Source organism: Anomaloglossus baeobatrachus, chromosome 7 (assembly GCF_048569485.1).
Source record: "Anomaloglossus baeobatrachus isolate aAnoBae1 chromosome 7, aAnoBae1.hap1, whole genome shotgun sequence".
Classification (NCBI taxonomy): Eukaryota; Metazoa; Chordata; class Amphibia; order Anura; family Aromobatidae; genus Anomaloglossus; species Anomaloglossus baeobatrachus.
Genome location: NC_134359.1, coordinates 270,684,789 through 270,698,372, shown reverse-complemented (window position 1 = coordinate 270,698,372; position 13,584 = coordinate 270,684,789). Strand labels below are relative to the sequence as shown.

Sequence of the window (13,584 nt, the reverse complement as noted above, 5' to 3'; positions counted from 1 at the left end):
AAGACGGCAAACGGAGTCCGGGCACAGCTAGATGATACCAGATGAAGTCCAGAGTCGGTGTCGGTTGTTTTCCAAGAGGATCCGAATAACAATCAGGAACCAAAAGCTGCAGGGCAGGAGCACACAGGAAGCAGTATACTCAGGCACTGGACTAAGCTTTAGGGGCGGCTTTTAAACAGATGGACAGGAAGTAGGGCAACAGAACAGAAAACTCCATGTTAACAAAGGGCAAGCTCTTTCAAAAGAAAACTGGAAAACCCGGAACTCTGACACTGGCAGTTTTTTAAGTTGGCTCCAGATGATTCTAAAAAGGCCATTTGCAACACCTGCCATGCCAGCATCAGCAGGGGTACCAAAACTAGTAGCCTGACCACCACCAGCATGATCAGGCACATGTCAGCCAAGCACCCGACTTTGTGGGAAGTACAACAGAGTCCAGGAGCAGTGCTTGCTGATGTCACTGCTACGTCTTCGCTGGTTGTGCATGCGAGCCAATCCCCTGTCCATGCTGCCTGCGAACAAGCCTCCTCCACTCCTGCACCTGCAGTTGCCTACGCAGAAAGAACACCATCATCAAGCACGTCCTTGTCCCAGCGCAGCGTTCAGTTATCCATTCAACAAACCTTTGAACGCAGGCGCAAATACACTGCCAACACCCCACATGCCACAGTTCTAAATGCTAACATTTCGCGACTGCTTGCGCTGGAAATGTTGCCTTTTAGGCTGGTTGAGACAGAAGCATTCCGCGACCTGATGGTGGCAGCTGTCCCACGTTACTCGGTCCACAGCCGCCACTATTTCTCCCGGTGTGCCGTCCCCGCATTGCATAACCACGTGTCACAAAACATCACACGTGCCCTGAACAACGCTGTTTCAGCCAAAGTCCACCTAACCACAGACACGTGGACAAGTGCATGTGGGCAAGGCCGCTACATCTCGTTGACGTCACACTGGGTTAATATTGTGCAAGCTGGGACCCAGTCTGAGCGAGGGACGGAACACGTCCTTCACACACCAAGTTTTGCAGGCCCTACCTCAGTCAGGGTTTCACACACACTCTACAGCTCCGGAATGTCATGCTCCTCAGCCTCCTCCTCCTCCTGCGCATCCTGATCCACTTTACCCTCCACACCAGTCCCAAGCTGGAAGTGTCGCGGGCGGAGGAGGGAACGGTGCGCTCTCCCACTGCTCGGGTCCGGCTGACGCTGCTCTACGGCTGCTGCTGCTCGTTGGCTCGAGCGATGGCCGGATCCCGGGGACTCGAGCGGCGCTACTCGCCCGTGAGTGAAAAGGGGTGGTTTGGGTTTTGGGGATATTGTCCGTGACGCCACCCACGGTTGTGGTGATTGTGTGGACACCACCGCTGCTCTGGACGGGGATCCCGGGAGCCTGTGACAGGGAGCAGCTTTGTTGTTATTTCTCCCCTCCGTGGGTAGGGGGGTTGGTTGTCCCGGGGCCTGGTGATGGGGTAGAGATGGATGACAGGCGGGTTGCGGGGCCTGATGAGGTGCAGGGTCGCAGGGGCAGCGCTGTGCCGCACGGCACGGAGGTACTCACTCAGCCCAATGATGATGACAGTTCACGGTAAAACAAGTGGCTGGATGGACGGGTCACTCGGACGGCTGCGGTTGTTCCTCCCTGCAGGTTAGTGATGACTGTCTCTCCCTGCACCTAAGTTAAGTGTTGGTAGTTATGGTTTCCCAACGGTAACCCGCTCCCCGACCTGGATATGGGCCGGAGGAGCCCCTTTTGCCCACAGGCGCTGGCCCTGGGAGACGGTTGCCCTTGGCGGTGGCGGTGTCTCCCCTTCACGGTTGGACGGTTGCCTTCTATCTGGACTTGGCTGTTTGGAAACCCTGAGGTCCCCTTCACTAACGGATTTGGCAAATTCACGGCGACACCAAGCCTTGCCGGGATCCGAAAGTCCTCTGCCAATGGTGCTGGCTTCTCTTTGTATACGGTCCGGTACGGCCGGGTCACCACCCGTCCACGGTCCTTACGGCAGACTCCAATCGGCCTCCACTGCAGACGGTCACCACATCCTGCCAACCTTGCTGTCCTGTCCGGGCCACACACCCGGACCAACTTCAGGCTCTTTGCTGTCACTTTTCTCCTCTCTACTACTTTCCTCCTTCCACTTCCTTAGCTTAACTCTCACTGCCTGTGTTTTCCCTCCTCCTCGGTGAGTGGAGACCAACCGCCTGGCTCCACACCCTGGTGTGGACAACAGCCCCTGGGGAAGGCAACAAGGATTTTGTGATTTGACTATGATATGCCTGCAGGGAGTGTGGGGTGTTTAAGTGTTGTGCTCTGTGGCCCCTGGCTTGTCCAGGGCGACACAGAAGCACTGCAGCACTGCCTCGGCGAAGCGGCAACAGGCAGTGCTGAAGCTAATCTGCATAGGTGACAACAAACCCCACAATGCAGAAGAGGTGTGGACAGCTCTGAAACAGAAGGCAGATCACTGGCTCACAACTCTGAACCTAAAGCCAGGAAAGGTCGTGTGTGACAATGGCCGGAACCTGGTGGCGGCTTTGAGGCGAGGCCAGCTGACACATGTTCCATGCGTGGCCCATGTGCTCAACCTCGTGGTTCAGCGGTTTCTAAAGTCATACTCAGAGCTGTCTGATCTGCTGGTAAAAGTTCGCCGCCTGTCTGCACATTTTCGAAAGTCACCTACTGCTTCAGCCGGCCTTGCCGGCTTAAGACGCCGTTTGCATCTTCCGGCACACAGACTGGTGTGTGATGTCCCCACGCGTTGGAATTCAACTCTGCACAAGTTGGTCAGGATATGTGAGCAGAAGAGGGCAGTTGTTGAGTACCTGCATCACCTAAGCCGTCGGGAAATGGGTCAAACTCCACACATAACACCTGAGGAGTGGAGATGGATGTCCGACCTATGCACCATCCGCCAAAACTTTGAGGACTCCACCAAGATGGTGAGCGGCGATGACGACATTATTAGCATCACCATACCGCTTCTCTGCCTTCTAAAATGGTCTCTGCTCAAAAAACAACCATGATGCATTGCAGGCGGAGCGCGATGAGTTTGAGCAAGAAACAGTAGTGGGTGTGGGTGATAACACACAGCCCAGCCTCGTCTCATCACAACGTGCAGTGGAGGACTATGACGAGGAGGAGGATGAAGACATGGAGCAACTCTCTGGCCAAATTGAGGATATGACATGCAGTCATATCCTCGGTTCAGCGTGGCTGGCCAGAGGACAGGGTAGATGATGAGGAGGAGGAGGAGGAGGACAGCATGTTCAGTCATCGTGTTGGTCAGGATACTGAAGTGATGGCTGTTAAGAGTCTGGCACACATGGCTGACTTTATGGTAAGCTGCCTGTCTCGTGACCCTCGCGTTAAGAACATCTTGGCCGACAATCATTACTGGTTGGTAACACTGTTAGACCCACGCTAAAAGGAGAACTTTATGTCTCTTATTCCCGAGGCGGAGAGGTCAGGCAAAATGCAGCAGTTCCAGAAGGCCATAGTCACAGAAGTAGGCAAAGCATTCCCCTCACAAAACGCTAGTGGCATAGGTCAGGAATCAGTGGACAACCAAGGCGTACAGCCGAGAGGGGCACAAGTCCAATCCGCCAGAGGTAGGGGAACAGTCTTTAAGATGTGGGACAGTTTTCTCAGCCCCCCACATACCACAGCCCCTGAGGTGAGGGGTAGTGCCACAAGAAATCCTACGTTTGGCCAGATGCTCAAGGAGTACCTTGCAGATCAAACAACTGTACTCCAACATTCCTCTGTGCCTTACAATTAATGTGTATCCAAGCTGGACACGTGGCATGAATTGGCTCTTAGTCTCTACGCCTTGGAAGTCCTGGCCTGCCCTGCCGCTAGCGTTTTGTCAGAGCGTGTTTTTAGTGCCGCAGGTGGAATCATTACAGATAAACGCACCCGCCTGTCAACTGTAAATGCTGACAGGCTGACTCTGATCAAGATGAACAAGGGTTGGATTTGGCCAGACTTCACCACACACCAACAGCAAATGACAGCGGAATTTAAAGTTTGTAACGGGAATTTGCCATGTACCTCCACTCACCCATGGTAACACACTTCTGGACTTTGGCTAATCGCTGGACTGCTCCTCCTTCTCCTCATGCGCCATCATAGTGACCGTTACAATAGTTAAGCCGTTGTTTCAGGTATACCCCCAGTGGTAAATTTTTTCGCCCATTCTTTCTGAATGGGCATTACAACGACAGGAGACCTGCTCCTTTGCAATTGGAACAATGTTTTGAGGCCCTCATGCACATCTCTATCCAGGGACAATGTGGAGCCTCCAAATTTTTGGCTGCCCTGCCTAAGGGCTATACTACAATAGACCCACTTCCTTACAATGGGCACTTCATGTTTACAGGCCATCATGCACGTCTCTATCCAGGGACAATATGGAGCCTGACGCTGCCACCGACAGACACACACGTGCTGTTTTTAAATGCAAGCACGGACGCAATAAGAACCTAACTGGTTTTTAGGAGCGACAATTACTGAGAAGTCTGACACTATCAGACACTGCTGACTGACGTGTATTATAAACTAGACTTGTGCGTTATATAATAGTTTGTGCAAAACGCGCACCTGTACGCTGCCACCGACAGACACACACGTGCTGTTTTTAAATGCAAGCACAGACGCAATAAGAACCTAACTGGTTTTTAGGAGCGACAATTACTGAGAAGTCTGACACTATCAGACACTGCTGACTAACGTGTATTATACACTAGACTTGTGCGTTATATAATAGTTTGTGCAAAACGCGCACCTGTACGCTGCCACCGACAGACACACACGTGCTGTTTTTAAATGCAAGCACGGACGCAATAAGAACCTAACTGGTTTTTAGGAGCGACAATTACTGAGAAGTCTGACACTATCAGACACTGCTGACTGACGTGTATTATACACTAGACTTGTGCGTTATATAATAGTTTGTGCAAAACGCGCACCTGTACGCTGCCACCGACAGACACACACGTGCTGTTTTTAAATGCAAGCACGGATGCAATAAGAACCTAACTGGTTTTTAGGAGCGACAATTACTGAGAAGTCTGACACTATCAGACACTGCTGACTGACGTGTATTATACACTAGACTTGTGCGTTATATAATTGTTTGTGCAAAACGCACACCTGTACGCTGCCACCGACAGACACACACGTGCTGTTTTTAAATGCAAGCACGGACGCAATAAGAACCTAACTGGTTTTTAGGAGCGACAATTACTGAGAAGTCTAACACTATCTGGACTGTTTTAGACTGTGTACACCAGCCCCAGATATGATGAAGGCTGGTATACGGTCACCACTAGGAATGGCTATATACCCTGCCTGCCTGCCTGTATACTGCTACAATAGTCCTGACAAGGACTCTTCTGGTCACTAGCCTGTATTCCGACCTGGCTATACCCTGCCTGTATATAGCAACAATAGTCCTGAGAAGGACTCTGCTACTGTACTCCGACCTGGCTATACCCTGCCTGCCTGTATACAACTAGAATAGTCCTGAGAAGGACTTCTGGTCACACTGTTTGCAGCCCTGCTCCGGAACTAACTATAAAGGGCCGCAAAGCTTTCCCTGAATCAGCAACACTCTCCCTGCACTCACTGTCTGGATAGCTGTGAGCAGAGCACAGCGCGCCGGCCGGTATAAAGGCTCGGTCACGCTGTGCAGGCCGGCCAATCACTGCAATTCCACAACTAACAGGGCTGTGGCATTGCAGTGGTCTGCCAGCCAATCCCTGCATGAGGGCTGGCTCTCAAAAGAGCGCCAACATGCAGAAATGAAGACCACGAGTACAGCACGAGTATCGTGAGATTACTCGGTCCCCGCCGAGCAGCCCGAGTACAGCGATACTCGTGCGAGTACCGAGTAGTTACAAGCATGCTCGCTCATCACTAATTATAATACATGGAGGACTATGGTGTGCATTCTAATATATGAAGGGTTATGTGGGACCCTTTATACTATTCGGAAGGCTATGTGGGGGCCATTATAGTATTTGGAGAACTATATACAAGGGGGGACAAAGATACAAGCAGGGGATGGGAACGTTTTGTGCTGAGGGAAAAAGGCTATTTTCCCTCAGCATCCAGCTTTCCCATGCTCTGCTATACATCTTCTCTCAGCACCCAGCTTTCCCATGCTCTGATATGGGAAAGATGGGTGCTGAGGGAATGATGTATAGCAGAGCACGGGGAAGCTGGATGCTGAGGACAAGATGGATATCAGAACATAGGAAAGCTGGGTGCTGATTGCATGCATGGTCTGTTGGAGTATAATCTGTACAAATTTGTGGCTGGCTATATATATATATATATATATATATATATATATATATATATATATATATATATATATATATTTTTTTTTTTATTTTTTTTTTTACACACACTTTTATTCTATTTATCTGTTGATAAGGGACACCAAGCATCATGTGGATTTTCTTTCTTTTACTCATTTGTTGTGTCAAGTGTTCTACACTTTGTAAAGATTGTTATTTTACAGTTATACATGGTGATCCTTGTGGGTCACACTAGGCACTGGGTGTTCGGGTCTCGCACCTGTACACTGGCTTTTACCTGTATGTCTAGTTCCTGTTTAGGTTTATGATCCTAATAAAGAGAATGCAGAGCAGCCAATCACGAAGCATTTCCTATGGGGCACTACCGGCCCATCACAGCCACGTCAAGTATTAATAAGGTTGTGATTGGCGGCTCACCACTGAAGAAGAAAAAACAAATAAATGACTTGGGCTATTGCCCTATTTATGAGAGCCAGCTGAGAAAAAGCAGCAGCTGCAGGATGCAACCCCCCAGCAGTCTGCTTTACAGTGGCTGATTATCAAAAATAGAGAGGAACCCATGCAGGTTTTTTTATTAATGTAAAAAAAAAAAAATACTAATATAAAAAAACTGACAGCACATCCACTAGGTATGAACAGAAGTACACTGAAACGTCAACGTTACAAAAATCTGTACAGCAGCAAATGAGAAGCTAAACTATGTAATCATGTAATACAGAGATTTTGGCACTGCATTACTGCTATTGGAAAAAATGAGACATAAGAGTGGTACGCCTTGTCTTTGACTGTTGGGGTTACAAAAATTGGCCAATTTTTAAACCAAGTATCTCATTTTTTTTCCAGTAGCAGTAAAGCAGGGCAAAAATTCCTATATTTCAGCTCTTCAGATGTTGCTGTACAGATTTTTGTAATGTAAAAAAAAATGGCTTGGGGTCCCCCCATTGTTGATAACCAGCCAAGGTAAAGCAGGTAGCTGGTATTACTAGGGAAGGAAGAGCCATGGCTATTGCCTCCCAGCTTGATAATTTCACCCTTCAGCAGCCCCAGCATTGGTATATAACATTAGATGCAGTGGCTCATCCCGCTTGCCCTGACGCGGTGGCAATATATGGGGTTAATATCAGCTGTGATTTGACAAAAAACATAGCTGCCATCAATCCCTAGGATAGTAATGGGGAGGCGCATATGAGACTCCCTATAATCAACCCTATAAGTCAAAAGAAATAAACAAACACGAGAGAAATCCTTTATTTGAAATAAAATATACGCACACCCTCATTCACCCCCGCAGGTCTGTGAGATGCGGTGACGTCACTCAAGTCACCAGAGTTCACTCCCGGAGACTCCCAGGGTATCATGTGTGACGGCCGGTCACCTCTGCCGGATTGAGGGACACGGCGGCAGGGCAGTCCGGCAATCAGGTCACCGGAGATCACAGCCCGAATATCACCACATCCGCTCCTCTCTACAGCCAGCAGCCTCACATTGTATAATTACACAGCAGGGCCACACACAGGTCTGTTTACCCCCATATACTCCTGAGTGCTCCCCATATACATCCATACAGGGTCATATACTGCTTTGCACCTTCCATGTTGTCTACATCCCATATTGTACTTTTTACACCCTTATAAAGCTCTTTCATTGTAATATTCAGTGTTACTCCAAACAGTCCAGTATTAGTAGAATATGAAAAGCCCATACAGCGCTGTATACAGCAATATAGTGCGGACAGATCAATCACTCCCGGCCTGAGAAGAGGAAATAACCCGAATCACCGCGTGTTACCGAGAACAAAGAGGGGAAACTCTCAGCCATAAAGTGGGAATTTCAAATTTAATGTTCAGCCAATCAGCAGTCAAGTAAGGCTCTGGCTCCGCCCATAGACGCTAGTAACCCGTTACTGCCCGCGATGTTCCCAGTTTTCTAGTACCTACCCCCATATGCTGCATTGTGCCATAAATCTCCAAATGGTTTTGTATACTGACATCGCCATATACCCCCATAGTTCTGTATAATGCTGTATATTCATAATCTAGTACTGTAAACCGCATTATTACGCAATGCATCTGCATAAAAGGTACTATATATTCCAACTATAACACCGCATTATTGTGCTGTATACCCAGTTTCCCCAGTATCAAGCTCTGGTGTAGACAATGTGGTGGCTCTTAGAAGAGCCTTTGTGGTGTGGAGGATGGGGATCAACAGTAACGTCTCACTTGGCGCTGGTGTACTTGGTGACGGCCTTGGTGCCCTCGGACACGGCGTGCTTGGCCAGCTCTCCCGGCAGCAGCAGGCGCACGGCGGTCTGGATCTCCCGGGAGGTGATGGTGTGGCGCTTGTTGTAATGAGCCAGGCGGGAGGCTTCCCCTGAGATGCGCTCGAAAATGTCACCAACGAAGCAGTTCATGATGCCCATGGCCTTGGAGGAGATGCCGGTGTCGGGGTGCACCTGCTTCAGCACCTTGTACACGTAGATGGAATAGCTCTCCTTCCTGGTCTTCCTCCGCTTCTTGCCGTCCTTCTTCTGAGTCTTGGTCACGGCTTTCTTGGAGCCCTTCTTGGCGGCTGGGGCGGACTTGGCGGGATCAGGCATGGTAAGAGAATAGAAATCACAAGACAAGACAATAGAATAATGATCCTGCTCCTCCCAGAGCGGCCGTATTTATAGACCGGCCATGCAAATGAGCACTGATGACACATCGCAGTTCCATTGGGTGAAAAAGGCATGTGACTTGTGGGAACGTCATGATCACCGCCCCTGCAGCTCATTGGAGGATCCACAAGTCTCATTTCCATGGATGACTTCAGATTCAGTCAATGACAGGAAAGGAGGGCGGAGCAGCAGCTTATAAAATACTGCGGAGCCGGCGCACGCGTCACATTACAGTTCTTCTTTATCTGCTGATCTTTGAAAACGCAGCGATGTCTGGACGCGGCAAACAAGGAGGGAAGGCCCGCGCTAAGGCCAAGACCCGCTCATCCCGAGCAGGACTGCAGTTCCCAGTCGGTCGTGTGCACAGGCTTCTCCGCAAGGGCAATTATGCCGAGAGGGTGGGCGCCGGCGCTCCGGTCTACCTGGCCGCTGTGCTCGAGTATCTGACTGCTGAGATCCTGGAATTGGCCGGCAATGCTGCCCGGGACAACAAGAAGACCCGCATCATCCCCCGTCACCTGCAGCTGGCTGTGCGCAATGACGAGGAGCTGAACAGGCTGCTGGGTGGGGTGACCATTGCCCAGGGAGGCGTCCTGCCCAACATCCAGGCCGTGCTGCTGCCCAAGAAGACCGAGAGCGGCAAGAAGAGCAAGTGAGCGCCGCTGATATGCATCCTCCACAACACAAAGGCTCTTCTAAGAGCCACCACCCCGTCCTCACAGGAGCTGGCGCCGCTGATCTCTGCTGTGGTTCTGTACATATAGTTATTATGGCTGAGGTTTTGTATATCTCCGGGGGTATAAGCTGCACCCAGCAGTGTGAATAGTCCTGTGTATTATGAGGTTGGCACAGTGGCTGTAATTACTAAGATTAATCAGGTTTATCATCTGCGCTGTCACTCGTGTTCTGTAGGAAGCAGCGGTCACAGCACAAGGGAGTGTGAAATATCCAGATACAGACACCTCACTGATGGTTCGTAATATGGGATTCTCTGCTCCGGTCTCTTCTACACAATCCTCTTCTCCATCCTCCATGTCCTGCAGTGGGAGGCGCTGAGTAACAGCCGCTGTTGTGCCCTTTCTGCGGGGATTTGGGGCCGGTGATGGGCGCCGGGCATTAGATGGTATAATGTGGGTAGATGCTCCTCTACGTACGGCTCCTGATGACTCCACTAGTGCAGGGCGACCCTGTGTTCCTGTCCTCACTCCCCATGTGGCGGCGCAGTGTGGTACACGGACTCTGCCGCTCATCTATATACAATGACTGCGGACAATGTGTGATAGGAAATCCCATCACTGTAACTCCAGTGTTATATACCCCCATATCGTGCCTCTATATAGAGCTGTACAGACCACACAGAAGCACGGCCGCCTCTGTGAGCGCCGAGGTTTCTGCAATCATTGAACACAATGTGAGCGGCATCTGCTATATGGAATGTACGGAATAATAATGGAGATACTTGTGGATTTCCTGAGATCCCATCAGCCGCGACAAGGCGCCTCCTGTGCTGGCCCTGATCTCATCTATTCCATACAGCAGCGGCGCCGCTCACATTTCATACACTCGGGGTTTGCAGACATCTTGGACCTTACACAGGCGGTGGGTTCTTCTGTGTATTCTGCGGGTATTGGGCGTGTTCACACTTGCTATATTCGGAGTCGCTGCTCACTTTTCTTTATGCTGCACAGACCCAATTATAAGTCTCCATATAGCGCTGAATATAAACCTACATATGAAGTATTCACTCAGCCCCAGACCTCCCGCCTGACACCGCGGGGCACAGAGAACAGAGAGTGGAGAAACTCAGCCATTGTGCGGGAATTTCAAATTCAGAGCTCAGCCAATCAGGGCACAATACAATTCTGGCTCCACCCACACAACTCTTTCCTCAGACGCTCAGTTTTAACACCTTAGTGCCCGTGATGAATCCAGTTGCCATTACAGAATAGAAATTGAAGGCTGGAGAGTTTACACCACTCTGGAGAAAGTATAAGCGGCTCTACATGGAGTATAAAGTGGTGTATGGAAGGAGAATACAGCACTATATGGAGGTATTCAGCTTTTATAGATAATAAACAGGACAATAGGAGTTTACAGCAGTATATGGAAGTATACAGCACTATGGATGGTGTATAGGGCACTGCACGGGGTATACTGTACTTTGTGGACGTATACACAACAATATGGAAGGACCCAATACTTTATAGATATACAGCACATTATGGAGTATACAGTACAGCGGTGAGATTATTTAGGCTGTCACATTTTAACGCATGTTTTTTTCGGGGGCCCCAATAGTGCTCTGTACTGCTATAGACGGCTGAATAACGTCCATACAGAGCTTTCTACTCATCATAAAGGGCTCTGCACTTCAATGTAATGCAATATACCCCCATATAGTGCTGGACGCCCGCTAATAGTACAGATCATCATATAGTGCGGAATACAACCTACATATTTAATTTTCACTCTGAGCCAGAGCCCCTCCCGCTGACACCGCGGATCAGAGAACACAGAACGAGAGAAAAGCTGCCAGGGAATCACTCAATGCTCAGCCAATCAGCACTAAGCAGGTCTCTGCCTCCGTCCACAGACACTAACTCCTTAGTGCCCGCGATGTTCCAGCTGCAGCTAAAGCAGAGGAGTCAGCAGTGATCGAGCGCAGCGCCGATCTCCCGCCCCTCTCCGCAGCAGCTGTAGCTTCTATTCAGGGCGTAAAATAAATCGACTGATCTGCTATAGAGCCCATATGGTGATTGCGCAGTGGATGTTTTTTCTGCCTCGTAGCTCCGCCTCTGAAACCGTAGATTTCAGACTAAAGAGCGCTCATCCGTTTAACCCTTTGATATCACCGTATTCAGCTGCGTTTTCAGTTCCTTTTCCATCTCCCAATGCTTTGACCTTCCTGCCGTTATTGTGAACATCGCTCCATTTGATTATAACCTGCACCTCTGCATATAGGGGAGATTATATTCTGAGGATTCAGGTCTGGGGCAGCTCTACAATGCTCCGGATACAGCGCAGTCCTGTCCTCCAGACCTGCTGCCCCCGCACACGGTGATCGCGCTGGATGGAGGATGAGCCATTATTATTCTGAAGGGTTATAAATCTTCGGTGGCTGCCGTCGATCCGAGACTATAGTGCCCAAGACGCGATAATTACATAGAAGTCTATAAACCCGGTACAGGTCATCCATCTATCCAGCTGCCTCATACAGCGTTATTCCCGGTGAATATTCGCTGTACCCGATCACCCACATGGGTCTAATCCTAAAAATATCATTAAGAAGCATCAACACATTCATCTCCTAGCACAACTTTGCTTTTCACTCTGTAGTAATCGCAGCACAGGAGGATATGGTCTATGCTCAGATATATTCATGTTCGGCTATACCCCCCCCCCCTCATACACACCGGTGTCTTATGAACAGCCACATGATATATCAGTGAGAGCGAACAGCATTCACCAGGGAACAGGAAATCTGCCCTCCGCTCACCCCACAGCAGCAGGACATTGTAGCCTTTCAGGTAGATGTGGGTGGCTCTGAAAAGAGCCTTTGTGTTGTCAGAACAGAATAGAGCAGCATTAACCTCCGAAGCCGTAGAGAGTGCGGCCCTGGCGCTTCAGCGCGTACACCACGTCCATGGCGGTGACGGTCTTCCTCTTGGCGTGCTCGGTGTAGGTGACGGCGTCACGGATCACATTCTCCAGGAAAACTTTCAGGACTCCGCGAGTCTCTTCGTAGATGAGACCAGAGATGCGCTTGACGCCTCCTCTGCGGGCGAGACGGCGGATGGCAGGCTTGGTGATGCCCTGGATGTTATCACGGAGCACCTTCCTGTGCCGCTTGGCGCCGCCTTTCCCGAGACCTTTTCCTCCTTTACCGCGACCAGACATCTTCAGAAAACTTAGAAAAGAACAAGTGATAAACTGACGCCGACTCCTCCTTTATGTAGATGGTCGGACCAGAAGGAGAACTGAGTAGATGACGCGTGTCCGGGCGTGTTTTACAGACTGAGGACTCCGCCTTTCCTCTGCTGATTGGCTGAAGACGGAACTGTTAGGGAGTTTGAATTTACCGCCCTTTCTGCTTCTTCTGCAGTTCATTTGACTCTAATATAACTTATTCCCAAATACAGTCCATAGATAAAATCCACCGAACACTAATGAGTTATGTAAGCAGCTTTCCAGATCTCCGTCATTATCTCCCCAGTCGCTTATTCCTGCAGTCTATGTACAGATCAGTTCCACAGCTACAAGCAGGAGGTCCGTGCTATAACATGATCTTACATTTTCACAGAGAAGCGACCTCATACTCAGGCGACAATGTCCGCTGTGTGGAGGGATATAAACGGCTTCATCACCAGCCAGAAGATGAAGATTGCTGAGTAGTAGTGCAGAGCAGGCACGGGATGATGAGAGCAGTAGTTAGGCAGCAGTCACACGGCCGTATAACTGGGGCGGGATCGCACATAATGCTCCGAGTGGCGGAGGCTCTTCCTGACCGGAGCGAGAGGTCCATAGCAATAGAAGCTTAGAAAAAGCAAAATCCTTCACATATTATTCAAGTAAATACTAGTAAAAAGATCGAGTTAATAGAGA

General features: G+C 49.7%; 3 protein-coding genes across 3 annotated transcripts; 1 reads left to right on the top strand and 2 right to left on the bottom strand.

The window, feature by feature from the left end:
* Window positions 1–8,541: 8,541 nt before the first annotated feature.
* Window positions 8,542–8,922, bottom strand: LOC142246199 (histone H2B 1.1-like). Its single transcript, XM_075319231.1, has one exon. It carries the CDS (start codon window positions 8,920–8,922, stop codon window positions 8,542–8,544), a length of 381 nt encoding a protein of 126 aa, XP_075175346.1.
* Window positions 8,923–9,251: 329 nt separating this feature from the next.
* Window positions 9,252–9,638, top strand: LOC142246198 (histone H2A type 1-like). Its single transcript, XM_075319230.1, has one exon. The coding sequence runs from the start codon at window positions 9,252–9,254 to the stop codon at window positions 9,636–9,638; it is 387 nt and encodes a 128-aa protein (XP_075175345.1).
* A 2,929-nt stretch (window positions 9,639–12,567) lies between these two features.
* LOC142246197 (histone H4) lies at window positions 12,568–12,879 on the bottom strand. Its single transcript, XM_075319229.1, has one exon. The coding sequence runs from the start codon at window positions 12,877–12,879 to the stop codon at window positions 12,568–12,570; it is 312 nt and encodes a 103-aa protein (XP_075175344.1).
* Window positions 12,880–13,584: the final 705 nt, after the last annotated feature.